This window comes from Trachemys scripta, chromosome 2 (assembly GCF_013100865.1).
Source record: "Trachemys scripta elegans isolate TJP31775 chromosome 2, CAS_Tse_1.0, whole genome shotgun sequence".
In the NCBI taxonomy this organism is placed as follows: domain Eukaryota; kingdom Metazoa; phylum Chordata; order Testudines; family Emydidae; genus Trachemys; species Trachemys scripta.
This window is the reverse complement of record NC_048299.1, coordinates 203,837,918-203,856,400: the sequence shown is the minus strand read 5'-3', so window position 1 is coordinate 203,856,400 and position 18,483 is coordinate 203,837,918. Positions and strand designations below refer to the sequence as shown.

General features: G+C 45.6%; 1 protein-coding gene across 4 annotated transcripts in view; it reads left to right on the top strand.

Annotated features, from left to right (window-relative positions):
• The window catches only part of TMEM241 (transmembrane protein 241), a 104,491-nt gene that overhangs the window by 22,061 nt on the left and 63,947 nt on the right, over positions 1-18,483 (top strand). For all 4 annotated transcript variants that reach the window (XM_034762766.1, XM_034762765.1, XM_034762764.1 and 1 more), the window contains 5 exons: positions 2,152-2,200; positions 4,633-4,678; positions 6,440-6,475; positions 15,951-15,985; positions 17,715-17,784. In XM_034762766.1, coding sequence (XP_034618657.1) covers positions 2,152-2,200; positions 4,633-4,678; positions 6,440-6,475; positions 15,951-15,985; positions 17,715-17,784 — 236 coding nt within the window. The remainder of the gene's footprint in view (positions 1-2,151; positions 2,201-4,632; positions 4,679-6,439; positions 6,476-15,950; positions 15,986-17,714; positions 17,785-18,483) is intronic.

Sequence of the window (18,483 nt, the reverse complement as noted above, 5' to 3'; positions counted from 1 at the left end):
CTGTCCAAAATCTGAGAGGGACGGGGTAGGGACACTTTCAGAAGTCTTAAAAGAGCAACACTCTGATGCGGAAACTACAGAACCTGAACCACCAAAAAAGAAAATCAACCTTCTGCTGGTGGCATCTGACTCAGATAATGAAAATGAACATGCGTTGGTCCGATCTGCTTTGGATCGTTTTCAAGCAGAACCCATCATCAACATGGACGCATGTCCCCTGGAATGGTGGTTGAAGCATGCGCATCTGACACATAAATATCTTGCGACACCGTCTACAACAGTGCCATGAGAACGCCTGTTCTCACTTTCAGGTGACATTGTAAACAAGAAGCGGGCAGCATTCTCTCCTGCAAATGTAAACAAACTTGTTTGTCTGAGTGATTGGCTGAGCAAGAAGTAGGACTGAGTGGACATGCAAGCTCTAAAACTTTACATTGTTTTATTTTTGAATGCAGTACTTTTGTACATAATTCTGTATTTGCAGGTTCAACTTTCATGGTAAAGAGATTGCATTACAGTACTTGTATTAGGTGAATTGAAAAATACTATTTCTTTTGTCTTTTTACAGTGCAAACACTTGTAATAAAAAATAAATATAAAGTGAGCACTGTACACTTTAATTGTTGTAATTGAAATCAATATATTTGAAAATGTAGAAAACACCCAAAAATATTTAAATAAATGGTATTCTATTAACAGTGCAATTAATCACGTGATTAATTTTTAAAATTGTGATTAATCGCACGATTTTAAAAATTGCAATTAATCGTGAAATTAAAAAAAATAATTGCTTGACAGCCCTAATAACATAGTATATGATCATTTATTATTTTATTTATTTGTATTGCAGTAGTTTTTAAGAGACTTAGTCTTGAGGAAGGATGTTAAGGTGCTAGCCTGGAACTCAGGAAACGCAGGTTTAATTTCCTGCTCTGCCACAGACTTCCTAGGTGATCTTGAGCGAGTCACTTTGCTTCTCTGTACTTCAGTTTCCTATCTGTAAAATGGGGATCATAGTACTTGTGTTGTAAGGATAAATTATAGACTGTGAGATACAAAGATGGCCATAGAAGCATGGAGAGCATCTGTCTATGATAGACAGTCAGACCAGGACCCCATTATTCAGGTACTGCACAAACATAACAGACAGATGGGGCCCTGCTCCCAAACTAAGTAGTAGGCGTTAAGGCAATTTTTCCCGACAGTAAAGTTTTTTGTATTTATGGTGTGTGTGCCTGTGTACTGAAAGATGGATACTGTAACAGAAGGTACACATCTGGGGTAGGCCTATTGGTCTGCACTGCAATCTTTGTTTGATCCAGTCATATGGTCTCTCTGTTACAAGCCTGCAGAGGCTGAGAATCCTAGGGTACGTGTACACAGCAAAAAATACCCCCGCAGCAGTGAGTTTCAGAGCTTGAGTCAATTGACTCGGGCTTGCAGGTCTTGGGCTGCTGGGCTAAAAAATAGCAGTGTAGATATTTGGGCTCGGGCTAGAGCTGGGGCTCTGAAACCCAAAAAGGAGAAAGGGTCTCAGACCCAGGTGCCAGCCTGAGTCCAAACATCTACACTGCTATTTTTAGCCCCGCAGCCCAACCCAGCAAGCGTGATTTAGTTGACCCTGGCTCTGAGACATGCTACTACAGGTCTTTTTGGCTGTGTAGAGGTACCCTTGGAGAGACGGAATGATTGGCTACTGTGGGAAGAAACGCATTACAGTACTCTGCAGCAGTCCCCTGTCTGCTATGCTAATTTAGGAGAATTGGTTGTGACAGGTTTCTGAGGGAGTCGTGTCTCTTCTCCTCTGCTTGAAGAAGAGTAGCTGCAATGCCAGGGTTTGACAGCAGAGAGTGGAGATTATGGGGTTGGATTCTCAGGTTATTTAAATCAATGCATGGAAGCCAATTGAACTATACTGATTTTTACCAGCTGATGAGCTGGTCCATGAAATATAAAGTCCAGATATACAGAGGGAGGATGATCCTCTGGGCTCTAAGAGAGTCTTTGAGAAATCTTTAATCTCTCCTAATGTGTTGTCGTTTATAGTGCAGTTCCCATTGCTTTTAATTTGTGAAACCAAATACAAAAGTAGTATTTGTGTATGTATTTACATGCATGAGCATTTATTTATTTAGCTGTTCTCTGTTGCAGTTTGATCCAGATGGCTATTTCTGGGCTCTAATTCACTTGATCTGTGTTGGTAAGTTTTCAAAAACTTGTCTCAGAAAATAAACCCATCAAGCAGGCAAATTTTGGCCTTCTTGTGAAGACAGGGAAATTTAAACTGATAATAGAAAGAAGAAAAAATACTTCGATGAAAGATAAGAGAGGGTTTATTGTCATACTGCCTTGCACAGCAGAAAATAGGAAAGCCCGCCCCCTCTGCCTTTATAGTTTTTTAAATTGAAAACAACAATAGAGGAAAGTAGGTATGGCAGTCAATGGTAACTGGATCAGAAATTTCACATATAATTTTAATAAACAATGGATGTTTTGCAGGGTTTTGATGCTGTGCTCACTAATAGATCTTCCTTGGAAAACATTTACTAATAGCTTGTGGTCTGGGCGTTACTTACACACACTGATTTCATTTAAAATGTCCGTTAACAGATAGTATTTTAAAATACTGAAAATCTGTGCAGAACATACTCCAGGAGGAAGGGTGGTGAAATGTTGGGTTATATTCGTATGAGTATACAATCCTCTTGCATTTTTTAATTTAAACTGTGGTTTTCTTTTCTATGGGCATTTGGATATTTTTCTGTAATTTGAATAAATTCTGGGATTATTGGCTTTGGCATAGTAAATCTGATGTCAGTGACACACTCTTTCCATGGTAGTTTAAACAGTCAAGCCTGAAGAATTTGCAGATCAGGAAAGTAGCAATAATTAATAATACATTTATTAATATAGAGAGTCTTAGCCATAGGTCATTTACAAAAAATAAGTATAAAAATAAATTCTAATTTTAAATTGACACAACTCAATAAAACATATACACATTTTAAAAGGACAAAATTTAAAAACACAGGATTAATCAGTCTCCGATTCATCTACATCTTTAAAATCACCACCCCTAGAGAGGTGGTCTTGTGGCTAAAGCATTGGACCAGGTCTCAGAAAACCTGAGCTAATTCTTGGCTCTGCAATAGACTTGCTGTATGTCCTTGGGCAAGTCCCTCAAACCTAGATCCTCCTGTTTGGTGCCTAAATACCTCTGAAGATCTGGGCCTTGGTCTCTCTGTGTGTCAATTCTCCATCTGTAAAATGGGGATAATAGTACTTCCTTTCCACCTGCTCTATTAAGGTTATAAACTCTTTGGTGCAGGGATTATCTCTTACTGTATGTTTGTATAGTGTCTAGAGACTCTATTCTAGTCTGGGACAAGCTATGGTGTTAATCTGTGTGATGGGGCGTCCACCCCACACTGGCAGAGAAAGGGTTAATACAGCCCTGGGAAGGCTGCACAAGAAGCAGCCAATAGGAGAGAGGCTGCAAGGAACAGCCAGTCATGGACCAGTGGTCCCATATAATAAGAGCCACAGGGCAGAGCAGGATCAGTTGCTGCTGGGAGCCCAGAGTAAGGACTGCATCCCTAGAGGGCTGAGAGAATTGTAAGCACCTTGGACAGAGCAGTGGCTGGCTCCTGGGACTGAGCCGCTGTGTGCCTTGAGGTGAGGGTGAAGAAGATGCTAGGGCCATGGGGAAGTGGCCCAGGGAAACAGAGCAGTATTGACAGTAGAACAGCAGGAGGCTGCTATTTGCAGGGTCCCTGGGTTGGGGCCTGGAGTAGTGGGCAGGCCCTGCTCCCCCCCACTTGCCACTGAGGAAGTGGCTGGACTGTTGGACAGAGATACCCCTTCCCCCCACCTCCTGAAAGGGGGAAATACAGATGACGACCTACTGGAGGGCTGAGTTGAGAAGAGGATGCTGCGAGAGGAGCCGTAGGCAGGAGCAAAGACAGAGTGCTGATGGCAGACCCTGGATGGGTTGGCCTCAAGCTAATCCCCAGCATGACCTGGAAGAGGTGCCAGTCTGGCAATGAGGGCTGCAGCCTGTGACAACCTGTTCCACAGTAGTCTGCTGACACTAAGTGCCCACATGGACCCTGCAGACATGCACTGTTTTCTAGTGATTTTTGATCTAACTTGCTTTGAAACAGGACTAGATCAAAGCACGCTAAGGCACTTTTAGGATATGTCTATGCTGCAATGAAAAACCTGTGGCACTGAATCTCAGAGCCTGGATCAGCTGACTCAGGCTCCTGGGGCTTGGGCTGTGGGGCTTAAAATTGCAGTATAGATATCTGGGCTCAGGCTGGAGCCCGGGCTCTGAGACCCACCCCCTTGCGGGGGCTCAGAGCCAGGGTGCCAGCCCAAGGCCACAAGTCTACATTACAATGTTATAGCCCTGCAGCCCAAGCCCCACAAGCGTGATTCAGCTGATCTGTGCCAGGGAGCTGTGCCCTCAAGAACAGTTATTTTAGGTTATTTTTGTTAGCAATGTGTGCATCCTGTGTGCCATGCTGGTACAAAGTACAAATATCTGTGAGTACAACTGTCAAATGAATATAGCACGTTAACCAGAATGATCGTGTACTAGACCAGTTACACATGTCATTTCAATTACAGGGGTTTACAAAGTCATTCACAAGTTGTGGAAAACTAGTTCCTTAAGGTAACGTTTTTTGTTTTTTGTTTTCTTTTTTTAAAGGAAAGGCATGGCCATCATAGAAGGGTAGTCATTTATTTAGGACAGGTAAACTACAGGCCTCTAAACTCTGCTTTATTGAGATAAGTGAGGTGACCCTTGATATATTAACTTTCTTTGGGCCGGTCAACACTGGGGGTGGGGGGAAATCGATTTAAGATACGCAACTTCAGCTACGCGTATAGCGTAGCTGAAGTTGAAGTATCTAAGATCGAATTACCTAGGTCCACACAGCGCGGGATCGACGGCCGTGGCTCCCCCGTCGACTGCGCTACCGCTGCTCGCTCTGGTGGAGTTCCGGAGTCGACGGTGAGCGCGTTCAGGGATCGATATATCGTGTCTTAACGAGACGTGATATATCGATCCCGGAAAAATCGATTGCTACCTGCCGATACGGCGGGTAGTGAAGATGTACCCTTTGATGGCTACCAACTGACCAATAGTAGTAACTTTTCTGATAAAATGAACAGTGTTGACTGTCATCCTTATGTTACACCTAAGTGTATTGTATACAGCACTAAGATGAACACTAACTCATGTTTGAATTCACTTTAAACAGTACATCATTAATGAATCATGGCCCAATTCAGAAAAACATACCTCTTGATTCCTGGCACAGTTATTTTAAAAACATTGGCTTGTATTAAGCTTGAGTGCTGCAGAGTCTGCACTTACCTTTTTTTCTCTCTCTCCACTATACAAGATGCAAGACAAAATTTTCAAAAGCACCTAAGTGACTTAGGTACCTGAAACCCATGGACTTTCAATGAGATTTAGGTGCCTTGATCATTTAAGTACTTCTGAAAATTGTACTCCAATCCTATGAGCACTTTAGCACTTGTGTAATTTTACTCATGTGAGTAACTCCTTTGAAATCAAGTCGGCCTGAATATTTGTCCTGTCATTAGTCTGCAGTAGCATATATGGATATGGGTTCCTGTGGCTGCAGGATATGTACGTATAAACTGTATTATAATATGGTTAGACTGAAATTTATTTTCCAGACTGGTTGCCATATGTGCTTAAAGATGAAGGGTACGTCTACATTGCAGTGTAAGCTCAGGTTAGCAGAACTCGAGTTAGCAGGCCCTGGGTTTGTTAACGTAGGGCGTGAGTGTCTACACTCATTTGTAACCCCAGATTAGGAGTTGTTGAATTTTGGGACTTTCTAGCACCCTCCCAAAAGGTGGCTACTTCAGACCTTTATTCATGGTGCATTGTGGGAAAATGTGACTGTCCACCAAACTTGCCTTTCCCGAGGACAAAGAAAGTCAGCCCATGAGATTGTGGAATTATTTTGGTAGATTCCCAGAGTACAAGTCCAGTGGGGCTACAGCTACATTGCAAAGCAATAGAGCTGGGTCCCAGCTTGACTCGGGCTCAGACCTTTCACCCCCCTGGAGTCCTGGGACCCTGAGTCCAAGCCCTGGGTTAGTGTGAGTTGTGTGTAGGTGGAAGGCTGGTTAATCTTGTGCCTGAGTTTGAACCCTGGGCTTACACTGCAATGTAGACATACCTTAAGCGCCCAATGCTTAGTCAGACAAAACTTCTATAGACGTTAATGGGAGTTTTTCCTTAGTACGGACGACTAAGCAATACACTTGAAATATTGTTAAAACCATTTAAATGTTTTTAATTAATATATTGATATTTTAAATCACTGCTAGTTAGAAAGTGCTGCCATTAAACTGCTTTACTGATAGAGCTCTTTTTCTTTTTTCTCCCTAGTGATTTAGACCAACAATATATAAACTATGTATTCAGGTAAAATGAATTTGCTTTTGATACACAGTGATTGTTCTTAGGTGTTGGATGTTTCCATTTTCATCAGTGTCTTGTTTCAGAAGCACAGCTGATGCTCCTGCTAACCAAATAAATCTAATGTACCTTTATAAAAGGGCCTGGGTCCAACAGTAGAATATATGGGGGTGAGATAATGGGTGTACATGCCAAGTTACACTTGAAAAGGTAACTGTTTTAACTATGCGTGATCACTGATCTCCCAAGGTAAGATTGACACAATGACTTGATGAAAGCAAACCTGGAGGAGAGCAAGCAACACCAGTTATTACCAAAGGGGAGGTATTAAGTATCGACACATCCCATGCAAAAAGCATTGGCAATAACTGTGATTGTTAAAAATGGTGCTTTATATGGGGCAGATAATTCAGACCTCTAATTGTTGGCATTAACTGGGCATATCGAATCCTAGCCAAGGGGAGTCAGTGAGCATGGCTGTTTCTGGATTTTTGCAAGTCCTTATCTGAAGTAAGCTATGTAGGGCCCTGTAATCAAACCTCCCTGCTCGCCTGTGAATACCCATGCTGACCCCAGTCACCTTTTGCCTGCCTGTGCCAAACACCAAGTGATATCTAGAGGCAGGCACAAAGTACGTCCATATTTTTACTTTTGCTTTGTTATTGAGGGATGGGAAATAATACTGTGGCAGCCTTCATCTGCTTGTGAGTCTCTCTGACCCCTGGTGAGCCCCAGGCATGCACACTATTAGATGGTGCTAGAGAAAGATGACATTGAAAGGGAAATAAAATCAAGAACTTGAAGTAGGAGCAGAACCAGATGAAAGAAAGACTGGAGATGAAAATGTGTTGTGTGGGTGTGTGCCTGCCTGAGTGGGCCTTATACAGACACATCAGTGGGTTAGACCTAAGGCAGTTAGTTGACTATCTTTACCTTCAGAGGGGTAGCCGTGTTAGTCTGAATCTGTAAAAAGCAACAGAGGGTCCTGTGGCACCTTTAAGACTATGCTTAAGCTTATGCTCCAATACTTCTGTTAGTCTTAAAGGTGCCACAGGACCCTCTGTTGCTTTTTACCTTTACCTTGTAACTCTATTAACATAAAGTTAAAAAGCAGGGTCCAGACCTCTTCATCTTAGTCAGATAAAACTTTCCAATTTGCATGAATAAAGTGAGCTGGAGTAGGCTATTAATGCAGGTTTTGTATGTGCCAAAGAAAATCTAGCAATACAGCATGCACTAACAGTGTATGAGTATCCATTTGCATGATGCAGTTTCATGTCCTAAGACAATCAATCTGTTCTCCTAGGTTTCTCAAGTAAAAAGCAAATTTTTGACAAAGGAGACAGACACCTGTTGTAATTTTGAACACTGGTTCATTCACATAACTGCAAATATGGCGTTTATGCATACAAATAATCTATTAATTCTTGATTGAGTGGTTCTGCTTAGAAAATCGTAAATGGGTCTATTGTCTAATGATCAGGTGGAAAAGTAAAGCAAGCAATAAAATCCTATTCCTTGTAATTAGCACTTGCATGAACTATGAATCTCCATTGTCATTTAGTTGAAAACTACAGATGGGCCCAAACCTTAGATTTAGATCTTGGATCCAAATCTGAATTTTGCAGCTTGCAAATTTAGGGCCAGATTATCTGCTGTCAAGTAACAGAGGGGTAGCCGTGTTAGTCTGAATCTGTAAAAAGCAACAGAGGGTCCTGTGGCACCTTTAAGACTAACAGAAGTATTGGAGCATAAGCTTTTGTGGGTAAATTCCCACTTCATTTGATTTCTTTGATTAGAAGGGAGGCAGGTGGTTGGAAACTTACATTTCTTTGATTTGGCTCTGTGGGATTTTTTTTTTTTTAAGGGACATTCAGTTCCAAGGCAATTAGGCATTGTTGAGACCAGGGAAAAGTGGGTTTTTTGTTTTTAAATGTGTTAACTAGAACATTTTAATTAAGTGCTGTTTAAAACTGTGTTAGCCAGTTATGGTCAACCTAGGGCACAGCTGCCTTTAACAGATGTTAAGAATCTTAGGGTGAGCAGACGTCTCATTTTTTAAGGGACAGTCCCGTATTTAAGCCCTCCTGTGGGTGTCCCAACTTTTTCTTAGAAAATACGGGACAAGTTGCCTGTTTTTGTCTCTCTCCCCCCCTGCCCCCCTGGCAGCTTGTGCTGGTGGCTGGATCCCTGCTTGCCAGCCACCCACCCACTAGCGGTGAGTGAGATGGGTCCAGTGGCCGACGATGGGGGTGGAAGTACAAGGCTGGTGGCGGGGCCAAGCTGAAGTGCGTGGGGCTGGCTGCTCCCCCTGCTGGTCCATCAGCGCAGCCACGCTGACTGCCAGCTCTTGGCCAGGAGGACCCCGCCCACCGTCCCGTTTCCGGCTGGCACTGGCTGTGAGCTGTAGTGGCTGGTGAGTGTGGGCAGGTGGCAGCTGGTTACATATCACCTCTGCTGCCCACCCATCGGCCTTTACGTGCTCCCCTCTCACTGACTTCTCTCTGTTTTGCCACTTTGCCCCACTTCCCTGCCCCGCTGCTCCTCCATATCCCCCCCAGTGGGGCGTGTCCCACTCCCAGTGCTGTGCAGAGAACCAGCCCTGGTCGGGGTGCTCAGCTCACCAACAGCCTGGCTGGCAGGCTCCTTCTTTCCTCCACTGCCTTTGGCTGGGCCAGTGCCCCGGGAAAGCGCTGGGCCAGGGAGCCTCTCCGCCCCTCAGCTAAGCTCTGGAGTGGCAGGGGTGGGGGGTGGGAGGGAAGCGATTTCCAGCCTGTTCATACCCTGACCCTGCAGGTTCCACAGCAGCCCCCTGGGCAGGGGCTTAGCACCCTCTTCACCCCCACAACCCTCTGCCCTAGGTCCTGCCCCCAGGGAGTGCGGGGCTGCTCTGCCCCCTAGGCACCCTCGCCTGCTGAGCCACCTCTCTGGCCCAGTTTGCTGAAGCCCCTGCAGTCAGGTTCCCTGGGCCTTCATGCACAATGCATCCTTAGGGCTTAACCCCTTCCTGCCCACGCTGTAGCCGGGGGACAGGAGGTGGCTGGGTTATATCGGTGGCCAGCAGCAGCCTGGAGGTGTTAGCTGCTTTTTGACACTGTGCAGGCAGGAAGGGACAAGCTGCTTCCAGCCACGGGGGTGAAGGGAGGCAGTATGGGGGAAGTGATGAACTCTGCAAAGATATGAGCCAGGTCATCCCTCCCCACTGCATCCCCTGCGGCTGGAAGCAACTCCCATCCCTTCCCTCCTGCACAGTGCCGAAAGGCTGCTGCTGGCCATCTTCTGGTGTGAACCCTGGAAGAAATCTGGGAAGGGGGGCATGTGACCCTGTATGTTCTGTTACTCTCCCCCCTCCCCCCGCGTTGCCTCAGGAAGATGCGGCACCAGGTACCAGGAGAGGCAGGTCCATCTTGGGGCTCCAGCGAGGCATGGACGGCAGACAGCACCGGGCAGGGAGGATGGGGTTGGTCGGTTACCTCCCCAGTGTGAGAGAGGTGTATGGGACTATGTGTGTCACCCCTCCCTGTGTGAACCCTAAATCCTTAAAGATAAGAAGGTTAAAAAAAGAATCCAACTACGCAGTATTTCTTTTTAACAGGGGCTCAGTCAGCTTGATGGTAATTTGAATGTTTGTAGTGCATAGTTCTGATTGATTGCTGTTGAACTCGCTTGAATACAAGTAATTTTACCAGGTGTCCCGTGTTCAGCATTGGGAAATGTGGTTACCCTAGTTAAGATGGTCAAGTTAAAGCCTGTGAGGAAGCCTAAGATTAAGCTTGACCAATGTAGACTGTTGTACACACTGCCTTGTCTATACCAGACTTCTAGAATGTGTTAGTTAGCATGTGTTAGCTAACAACGCACCTTGTATCCTAGTTCAGACAAGGCCCCAGTCTTCTGAGATGCCAGGTTCTGTGAATGTGTGGTGCTTCTCACTGGCCTTGTCTACTTGAGCACTTTTCATGAAAATTCACACTATTAGACTAGTTGTAGCTCCGCTGCATACTGACGGTGTGGAAAGGGGCAGCGTCTGCTGCATACTGATGCTGCTGGTGCCTGTATCTTCATATTATCTAACCCTGATCAGATGGTTTACATTTGACTATGCAGGAAAAAGCCACCGTGTGAACACAACTTGACAGTGATTGCTGTAACAGAGTCAGATGAAAGCGTTACCGCCTGGTTATGAAAACAGAGTTGCACTTTTACTGTAGATGATGCCTGGATGGAGCATTAAAAATTTTGCCCCAAGCTATTGGATGGCTTTAATATATTAGTATAAAGTTCTTTTTTTAAAAGATCAAATATTTGCTCCATCTAGTATTGCCAAGAGTGTAACTGAAACAAACTAAATATCTTAATGCCGCCTGTTCCCGCATGCACTGATTCTTGTTTAAAATCTGGAATGAATTTTTTAGGAGACTGTCTTTAGTGTGGGCATTAGAAACATGGAGGTGGACTTTCCAGAACTAGATAGGCCTGAAGAAGGATTTGCTGGATTTTGAAAATATTGCATTTCTCACACCTCATCACTTAAAGTATCTTTCTCAGAAAGTTGACCACCATTTATGTGATGTTTCTTAAAACTATTCTAGAAAAGCCTATTAAAGTTCACTTTTACCAGTCTGCAAATAATCGGTCAGCCACATAGCCCGGATAGAAACCTTTCGTCTCTAAAAGCTGGAAAGTTTGGTTCTAATATCAACGACTGGGTGCTCTAGCTGACCATTTTGAGGGCCTCCCTCATAACTGGATTGTCTGATTCAGTCTATTGTCCTGTTCTTTTCAGGGGACATTTTGCTGCTCTAGAGTAGAGCAGCAGGAAACAGCTACCTCTCCATGGGCTTTAACTCATCTTGTTGCTTTCAAATTTACCAGCACTTTGAGGGGTCTGAGAGACATAGCAAGGTTCAACCAGCAAAGAGATGTGTTTACTGCTCTTCCTTTTCCTTTGTTCCTCCCTTCCCATTTATTGTGTCTTTGGGCTTTGGTCATTGTCCCCCCGCCATACCCTCCACACAAAATGAGTGGTGTGTTGACTGTGACAGATACAGTTTAAATATTTAAGAATCTACTTTGATAAAATGGTGGAAATATTATATACATTGTATGGAATGCTGAGTCTTCTGTTCACTAGCAAAACTAATTTAGAGCTAATTCCAATAGCTGTATAATCCCCAGTCCTTATAGGGCCTATTTTGTCATGACTTAGAGTGGGTTTGTTATTTTAATCAGCACATGGACGATAAATCACAGGGAATTAATCTGCAAAATGCCACAGTCTGCCTCTGTTGCTGTTGTTCACAAGGCAAGATGCAAATAATTTTAGATTGCAGATTTGAAAAGACTCTTGAACTTCCCTAGTTTTTCAAATCTGAGATAGCAATGAGGTGCTGGGACATGTAGTGTGATAGCCCTCCAGAGATAGTGAAGCACTATCTGCAGTTCTTGCATAGGATGAAACATAAATGCAGGGCAGGTTGTAGCCTATCCTAACAGTGCCAGTAGTAGTCCTGCTCAGGGCCGGCTCCAGGCACCAGCCCACCAAGCTTGTGCTTGGGGTGGCACCTGGAGGGGGGCGGCGTGGCGCTCCGGCCGTGGGGGAGAGCGAAGTCGCGGCGGGCTCGCCACCCTCCCCGCAGCGCTCTGGCCGCTGGGGAGAGCGGAGTCCCGGCCGGGCTCTCCGCCCTCCTCCCGGGGCTCCGGCTGCCAGCGGAGCCGTGGCGGGCTCGCCGCCCTCCCCCCGGCGCTCTGGCTGGCCGGGGAAAGCGGAGCCCAGGCCGGCTCGCCGCCCTCCCCCCGGTGCTCTGGCCGCCGGGGAGAGCGGAGCCCCGGCCGGGCTCGCCGCCCTGCTCCCAGTGCTCTGGCCGCCAGGGAGAGCGGAGCCCCAGCCGGGCTCGCCGCCCTCCGCCCGGTGCTCCGGCCGGTCGGGGAGAGTGGAGCCGTGGCCGGCTCGCTGCTGGGGAGAGCAGAGCCACGGCCGGCTCGCCGCCGGAGAGAGCGGAGCCCCGGCCGGGCTCGCCGCCCTCCCCCCAGCGCTTCGGCCGGTCGGGGAGAGCAGAGAGCTCCGGCCAGGCTCGCCGCCCTCCCCCCAGCGCCCCGGCCGGGCTCGCTGCCCTCCCCCCGGCACTCCAGCTGGCCGGGGAGAGCGGAGCCGAGGCTGGCTCGCCGCCGGGGAGAGCAGAGCCATGGCTGGCTCGCCGCTGGAGAGAGCGGAGCCCCGGCCGGGCTCGCCGCCCTCCCCCCAGCGCTCCGGCCGGTCGGGGAGAGCGGAGAGCTCCGGCCGGGCTCGCTGCCCTCCCCCCGGTGCTCTGGCCGGTTGGGGAAAGTGGCCCGCGGCCGGGCTCGGCACCCTTCCCTGCCGCGCTGGGGTGGGGGGAGGGGGAGGGGGAGCGGGAGGCTTTTTTGCCTGGGGCGGCAAAAAAGCCAGAGCCGGCCCTGGTCCTGCTCACACATATGCTGATGCTAGTGCTTCCTGTCTCTTGGCCGGAGTGTGGGTGAGGGGTGGGCAAAGAGGTGGCAATGCATGCTGGGTACTCTCCCCCACAGCAATTGGGCAAGGACTGGGTGCAGTTTTGGTTCCGTCCTCCTCCCCCCCATCCCATGTTGTGACTAGCAGAGCTGGCAGGGTGTGCAGTGTGAGGGCAAAGTAATGTGCACCTGGAAAGTGGTGGCACTAATTGCTTCTCCTAGAAACAATGAGTCACAATTCCTTCCCAAGTTTTTGCCTGTGGAGAGATGGCTGTGTGCCACTCCTTACACAGAATCCTAGAAATGTGGGGCTGGAAGGGACCTCAAGAGGTCATCTAGTCCACCCCCCCGCCCCACGACGAGGAAGGATTAGATACACCCCAACCTGACAAATGTTTGTCAAACCTGAAATGATGGCAATTCCATAGGCTGAGCAAAGGCTGAGTTTGTTGCTCTTAATCTATTGGATGTTTGTCTGTGAAACTGAAGTGCCAGACAACTGGTAGTCTCTGGCCAAGAGAAACCTAGGACATAGAAGGGGAGGGGTGTTTTCAGGTTTTGATTCAAGTGTGTTGACAGAAATATGTGTAAAGCCTGTAAGAGTGCACACCCACATTAGAAGTGGCTTTAGGAAGAGTTGCTAGGCTTTCTTATTTATGAGCACAAAAAGCTGCACTGGATTTTTTTGCTATGATGAAGGCCAGCTTTGCAGGCATAAATTGCTTTTCTTGCTGGCAAAACTGCCCCATAATCGGACAGAAAAGCATACAAGGTGCAGCCCAAAATAAAATATTGTGGGTTTGGGAAAATCAGAGATCTAGTGCTTCTACTCCTTATCCCTTGCCTAGTGTCCTAAATTGTCTTTTGGGAAGTCCCAGAGTCCTTCAGGCAGTGCTACAAGATGTCCAGTTGAGACCATAAATACAGTGCAGCTTACTTCAGTTTTAACCCACTGGCTTAGGCTGCCCCTTGGCCCACTAAGGTTTTGTTTCCTTTGGATCTGAGCCTGGGATGTCGAAGGGTTATCAATTCCCTTTGCTTGCAGATGAAGTTTCTTACCCAGGCAAACATATACACATTTCCTACTCTCCATAATCTTATCAGTAAAATATGTACAAAGCAAAAGCGGGGACTGTAGCACAGCCGTAGCCACTGTTGATGCAGCTTCATTTGTGCCTTCATTCCCTTGTGTTTCATATTGAGTAATAAGCAACGTGCCTTCACCTCCTTTGCTATGTTTACCAGCAGAATTGATGATGTCCGTAAATTTGTGGAATTGGGGTTTATTTAACTGAAGCGCCTTCTGGGTATCTAGTTTGGAGGCAGCAGCAGAGAATTACATACTGTGTGTTCAATAATCTAGAAATGTTGACTTTTTAATGTCTTTGTGGCACAACAGTTGTTTGTTAAAAATACAGATATTTAGAGACTGGACATTTTCCGCCAGGTAATATATATTTTAAGTACTCTGAAGAAAATGTTAAGCCTAAGCCACTTGACCATATGTTTAACATGTAATTTCCCCCTTTGCCTTGTGTGCTGCACTACTGGTTTCAGAGCCAGGACCCTCCCCTCCACACCCTTTGGGACCTTAGCATCAACATATGCCCTGCACCAGCCAGAAAAGCTCCATGCTTCATTGAACTCTAGTAAGACCCTGCTGCAGGCCCTGTCTTTGGCAGCCACAACTCCTTCTCATTGTGTAGGCCTCCATGGCTTTACTGGTTGGGTTGGTACCTTACAGCCATCCTAGATCTGCCCTAGGACTGCAGGAGACAGTAGCAGTTAATTGGGGGAAATTGTGATGCCTTCAGCATGTCTCTTCACTTTCATAACTGCAGTGCCTACCAATGGTCAGTCAGGTAAAAAGCAGGGCCTCTGGCTGAACTGCTGCCCTCCATCTTTGTTGCTTTTCCTCCATCATGGACAGCTGTCTTGTTCCAATTTGGAAGCAGCTAGAACTTGGCTTTGGAAGCATAGCTTTTTTGAAACCATAAAGCCACAGAATCTTTGTGCATGGTGAAGGACCAATAATTCTGTAGTCTTTTATCCTTGGAGACAGGGTGGTAACTGAACAACAGGTGCTTTTCAGGAGAGACATTAGTATTGACTGGGAGTCCCTTCACCCTTTAGTTTTGTGGTGTTGGCTCTGGTTATGTCAGTCTTAGAAGTCAGGCTGGGGCCTCACAAATCTTAGTTCAAAGGCCACAAAACCTAAAACCGGCCCTGACTGATTTTATAATTTATATATGCGAGAAAATGTGCATTGATAAATATTCTTTAAAATTCCCCTTCCAGTGTTGAGTGTGTTTGGAACTCAGCAGTGAATAGCTTTAGAAAAGAAAACTAAATGCTGTTAGTTCTGCTGAGGCCAGGAGTTTCACTAGTATGCTCTTTCTTTATAGATGTTCTAATTGTAACATGAATACTTGTTCCTTGCATCTAAGTGACATTTTGAGTGTGATTCTCACAAATATGGGCACACAGTGCTTGCACAAACATACATGTGGAACTGGATGCTTAATTTGCACATGCAGTTACCCCAATCATGCCCACAAATCATTGTTTGCACACACAAGGTCAAAATTCTTGTACAGAGAGCGAGCTCAAGGCTTACACACTATAGGGGGAAGGGATAGCTCAGTGGTTTGAGCATTGGCCTGCTAAACCCAGGGTTGTGAGTTCAATCCTTGAGGGGGCCACTTAGGGATCAGTACTTGGTCCTGCTAGTGAAGGCAGGGGCTGGACTCAATGACCTTTCAAGGTCCCTTCCAGTTCTAGGAGATAGGATATCTCCATTTATTTATTATTATTTTTTTAGTCCCACTTAAGCTCCATTTTGATGACGTAAGTGATACAGAGGCCTGTGCTGTCCCATTGCATAGGGGAGAACTTCACTCATTAATGAACAGTTATGTGCACTGTCCATTTGTGAGCAGATTGTTTGTATCCTCCTTTATTCATAACTTTTGTATTCAATTTGTAGTAAAGTATTTATCATTTCTTTCTTTAGTGTGGTGCTTTTGGCCTCTGCATCCCATCCAGCAGGTAAAGTGAATAGAGAATGTATTAACCTTTATTTTTTATGGGTTCTGGTTTGATTTTTTTTTTTTAATGTATGCAGTTTAAGATCAGACTCTACATCCTGGTGCAAAATCTTGAAGAGTCAACAAGAAAACCACGTGGAATTGCTTGCACGAAGGCTATGACAAAATAACTATAGTAAACTTGTCTCAGGCCCTCCCACAGGGCTGAATCCTGCACCACTAGGAGGTTTGCTACTGAATTAACTGGGAGTAGGATCAGGACCATCTAGGCCATGATACAACGTTCAGAAAGGAGAGGGGAAAGGCGCCTATCATTGTGAGATCCATGACCTGATATTTAATTGCATCTAATAGCCTGTCATATGGACCCTACCCGCCCTTTGCAAAAGAGCAGCATGGGACCCTGACTAGCAGATACTGCAGACTATAGCTTGCATTTTAGCTGACTGGGGGCTAGTCCCAAGGATTAGCTGGTAGACTGCTCCCTTGAGACCAAGGCCTACCAGCGAGCCTGGATGCTGGGTTTCCTTCCTTATGCTCTTCTCAATGCTAAATTGAGGTCTCACTCTGCTCCTTGCACATGGAGTAAGGGGGTCTCTTTTTTTTTTTTCCCACTATTCACTTCTCCCCTCCATCACAGCCCATGGTAGGATTTTGTCCTTCACTGTGACCAAAGGGCCAACGATAAGTAATAATTCAGGGAGGTGAGGCATGTTAGAACATAAGAATGGCAATACTGGGTCAGACCAAAGGTCCATCTAGCCCAGTATCCTGTCTTCTGACAGTGACAATGGCAGGTGCCCCAGAGGGAATGAACAGAAAAGGTAATCATCAAGTGATCCATTTCCAGTTCCTGGCAAATTTGTGGTTTACTAGTCAAAGCAGTGGCGGTGGAACCTGTCCATATTTCTTTATACAGAAGATTCAACCAGTCAGAAAGACAAAGGGAAAAAGTATTTAAGAAATGAACAGGTACCACTCTTCAGCTAGTGGGAGCTTTTGGTGCTTTATAAAGCCACTGTGCCTGCCATGTCCTCCCATCAGGAATTATGAAAGAGAAATGCCCAGTGAAATAGGCACACATTTTTAAAAATTGAAGGGAAACACTTTGAGAATTTGTAGAGCTTGGAGGTGAGAGAACTCCAGACACTAGGTACTCCTGAGAGCTCTATGGGTCAGACTTCCTGGAAATGCAAATATTCATCAGCCCTACTCTGCTCATATTTGGAAGAACGTTTTTAAACCTCCTGACTTGCTGTTTGTGACAGAGTTCAAATTCCAGAGAGGGAAGCAGCCAATACATGTAAATGTTTCCTGTTGCACAGCATGGAACTAAAAGAATTAACTGACTTCAGTGGAAACAAATTCACCCCTGGGGGCCCTCCAGTAAAACTAGCGAATGCGGTGCATGCCTGGTCATTGGAAACTGCAGTGTCAACACAATCATTTATGTGCCATTAGAAATATATTAGCCAAGAATACTTTTACATTTTCTACAACCCTTTCTCCCTTTTTGAACAAAAGGCAGGAACCAGCTAGAACTGAGAAAGTCAGGAATGAATCATTAAAAACATTATAAATGTGGAAAACTTAGTAATTTAAAGAGTCAGGCAGCTGTAAAGGAATGTTAAACTAATACTGTAATAACTATTTAATTGTTGTTCCCCAGTTGTTTGTAACTATGTGTATTTTTGCCAGTTTTCCACTGAGCATATTACTTTGTTCCTCAGGTGATCTCTTCAGTGCCTTGGACTTTCCATTTCTGTATTTCTACAGATTTCACAGCAGCTGCTGTGCCAGGTAACCTCTCCATACTGGGGTGTGTGAATGCTTTTAGAATAATTGGTTCTGTCAACTTCCAACCTTGACTCTCAGTTAAAACCTGAGTTAGATACAATAGTCTGTTTTGGCACAAGCCAGTAAAGCTGCAAAGCATTGACTTCCTCTGAAATGCCATTGAGGGCCTGAGATTCAAATTTGCCAGGGGTTGTTTCATCAGAGGGGGAAGGGGTATCGGTATGTGCAGTGTGGCCATGAGGGTTCCCAGCCGCCATTAAAATAGTTTTACATACCATAGCAAACCTTTGATAGAAAGCATAGTATTGTAGGACTGGAAGGGACCTTGAGAAGTCATCTAGTCCAGTCCCCTGCACTCGTGGCAGGACTAAGTGTTATCTTCGCATCTCTCAAACGCTTCCCAAATTGGAATAGGCCTTGTAAAACTTGCTGTTTGTGGTGATTACAAGGCATTAGTCTTGAGCACTATATTAGTGTGCATGGATTTATTTGCCTGTACATCTTGTTACTTGGCAGAATGGGTTAGTCGTGTAAAAGGGGAAGGCTGTAACAATTTTGAGTAGCAACAGTTCACAGCCTACTAATGTTATCCTGTGAGAATTACATTATTATTCTATATCTCCTTGCTCTGTTGAAACTTGCAGCCTTCTCTTAATCTTCTGTTCTTTGTTCTTTGTCCACTAGATCCATTAATATCTTAAG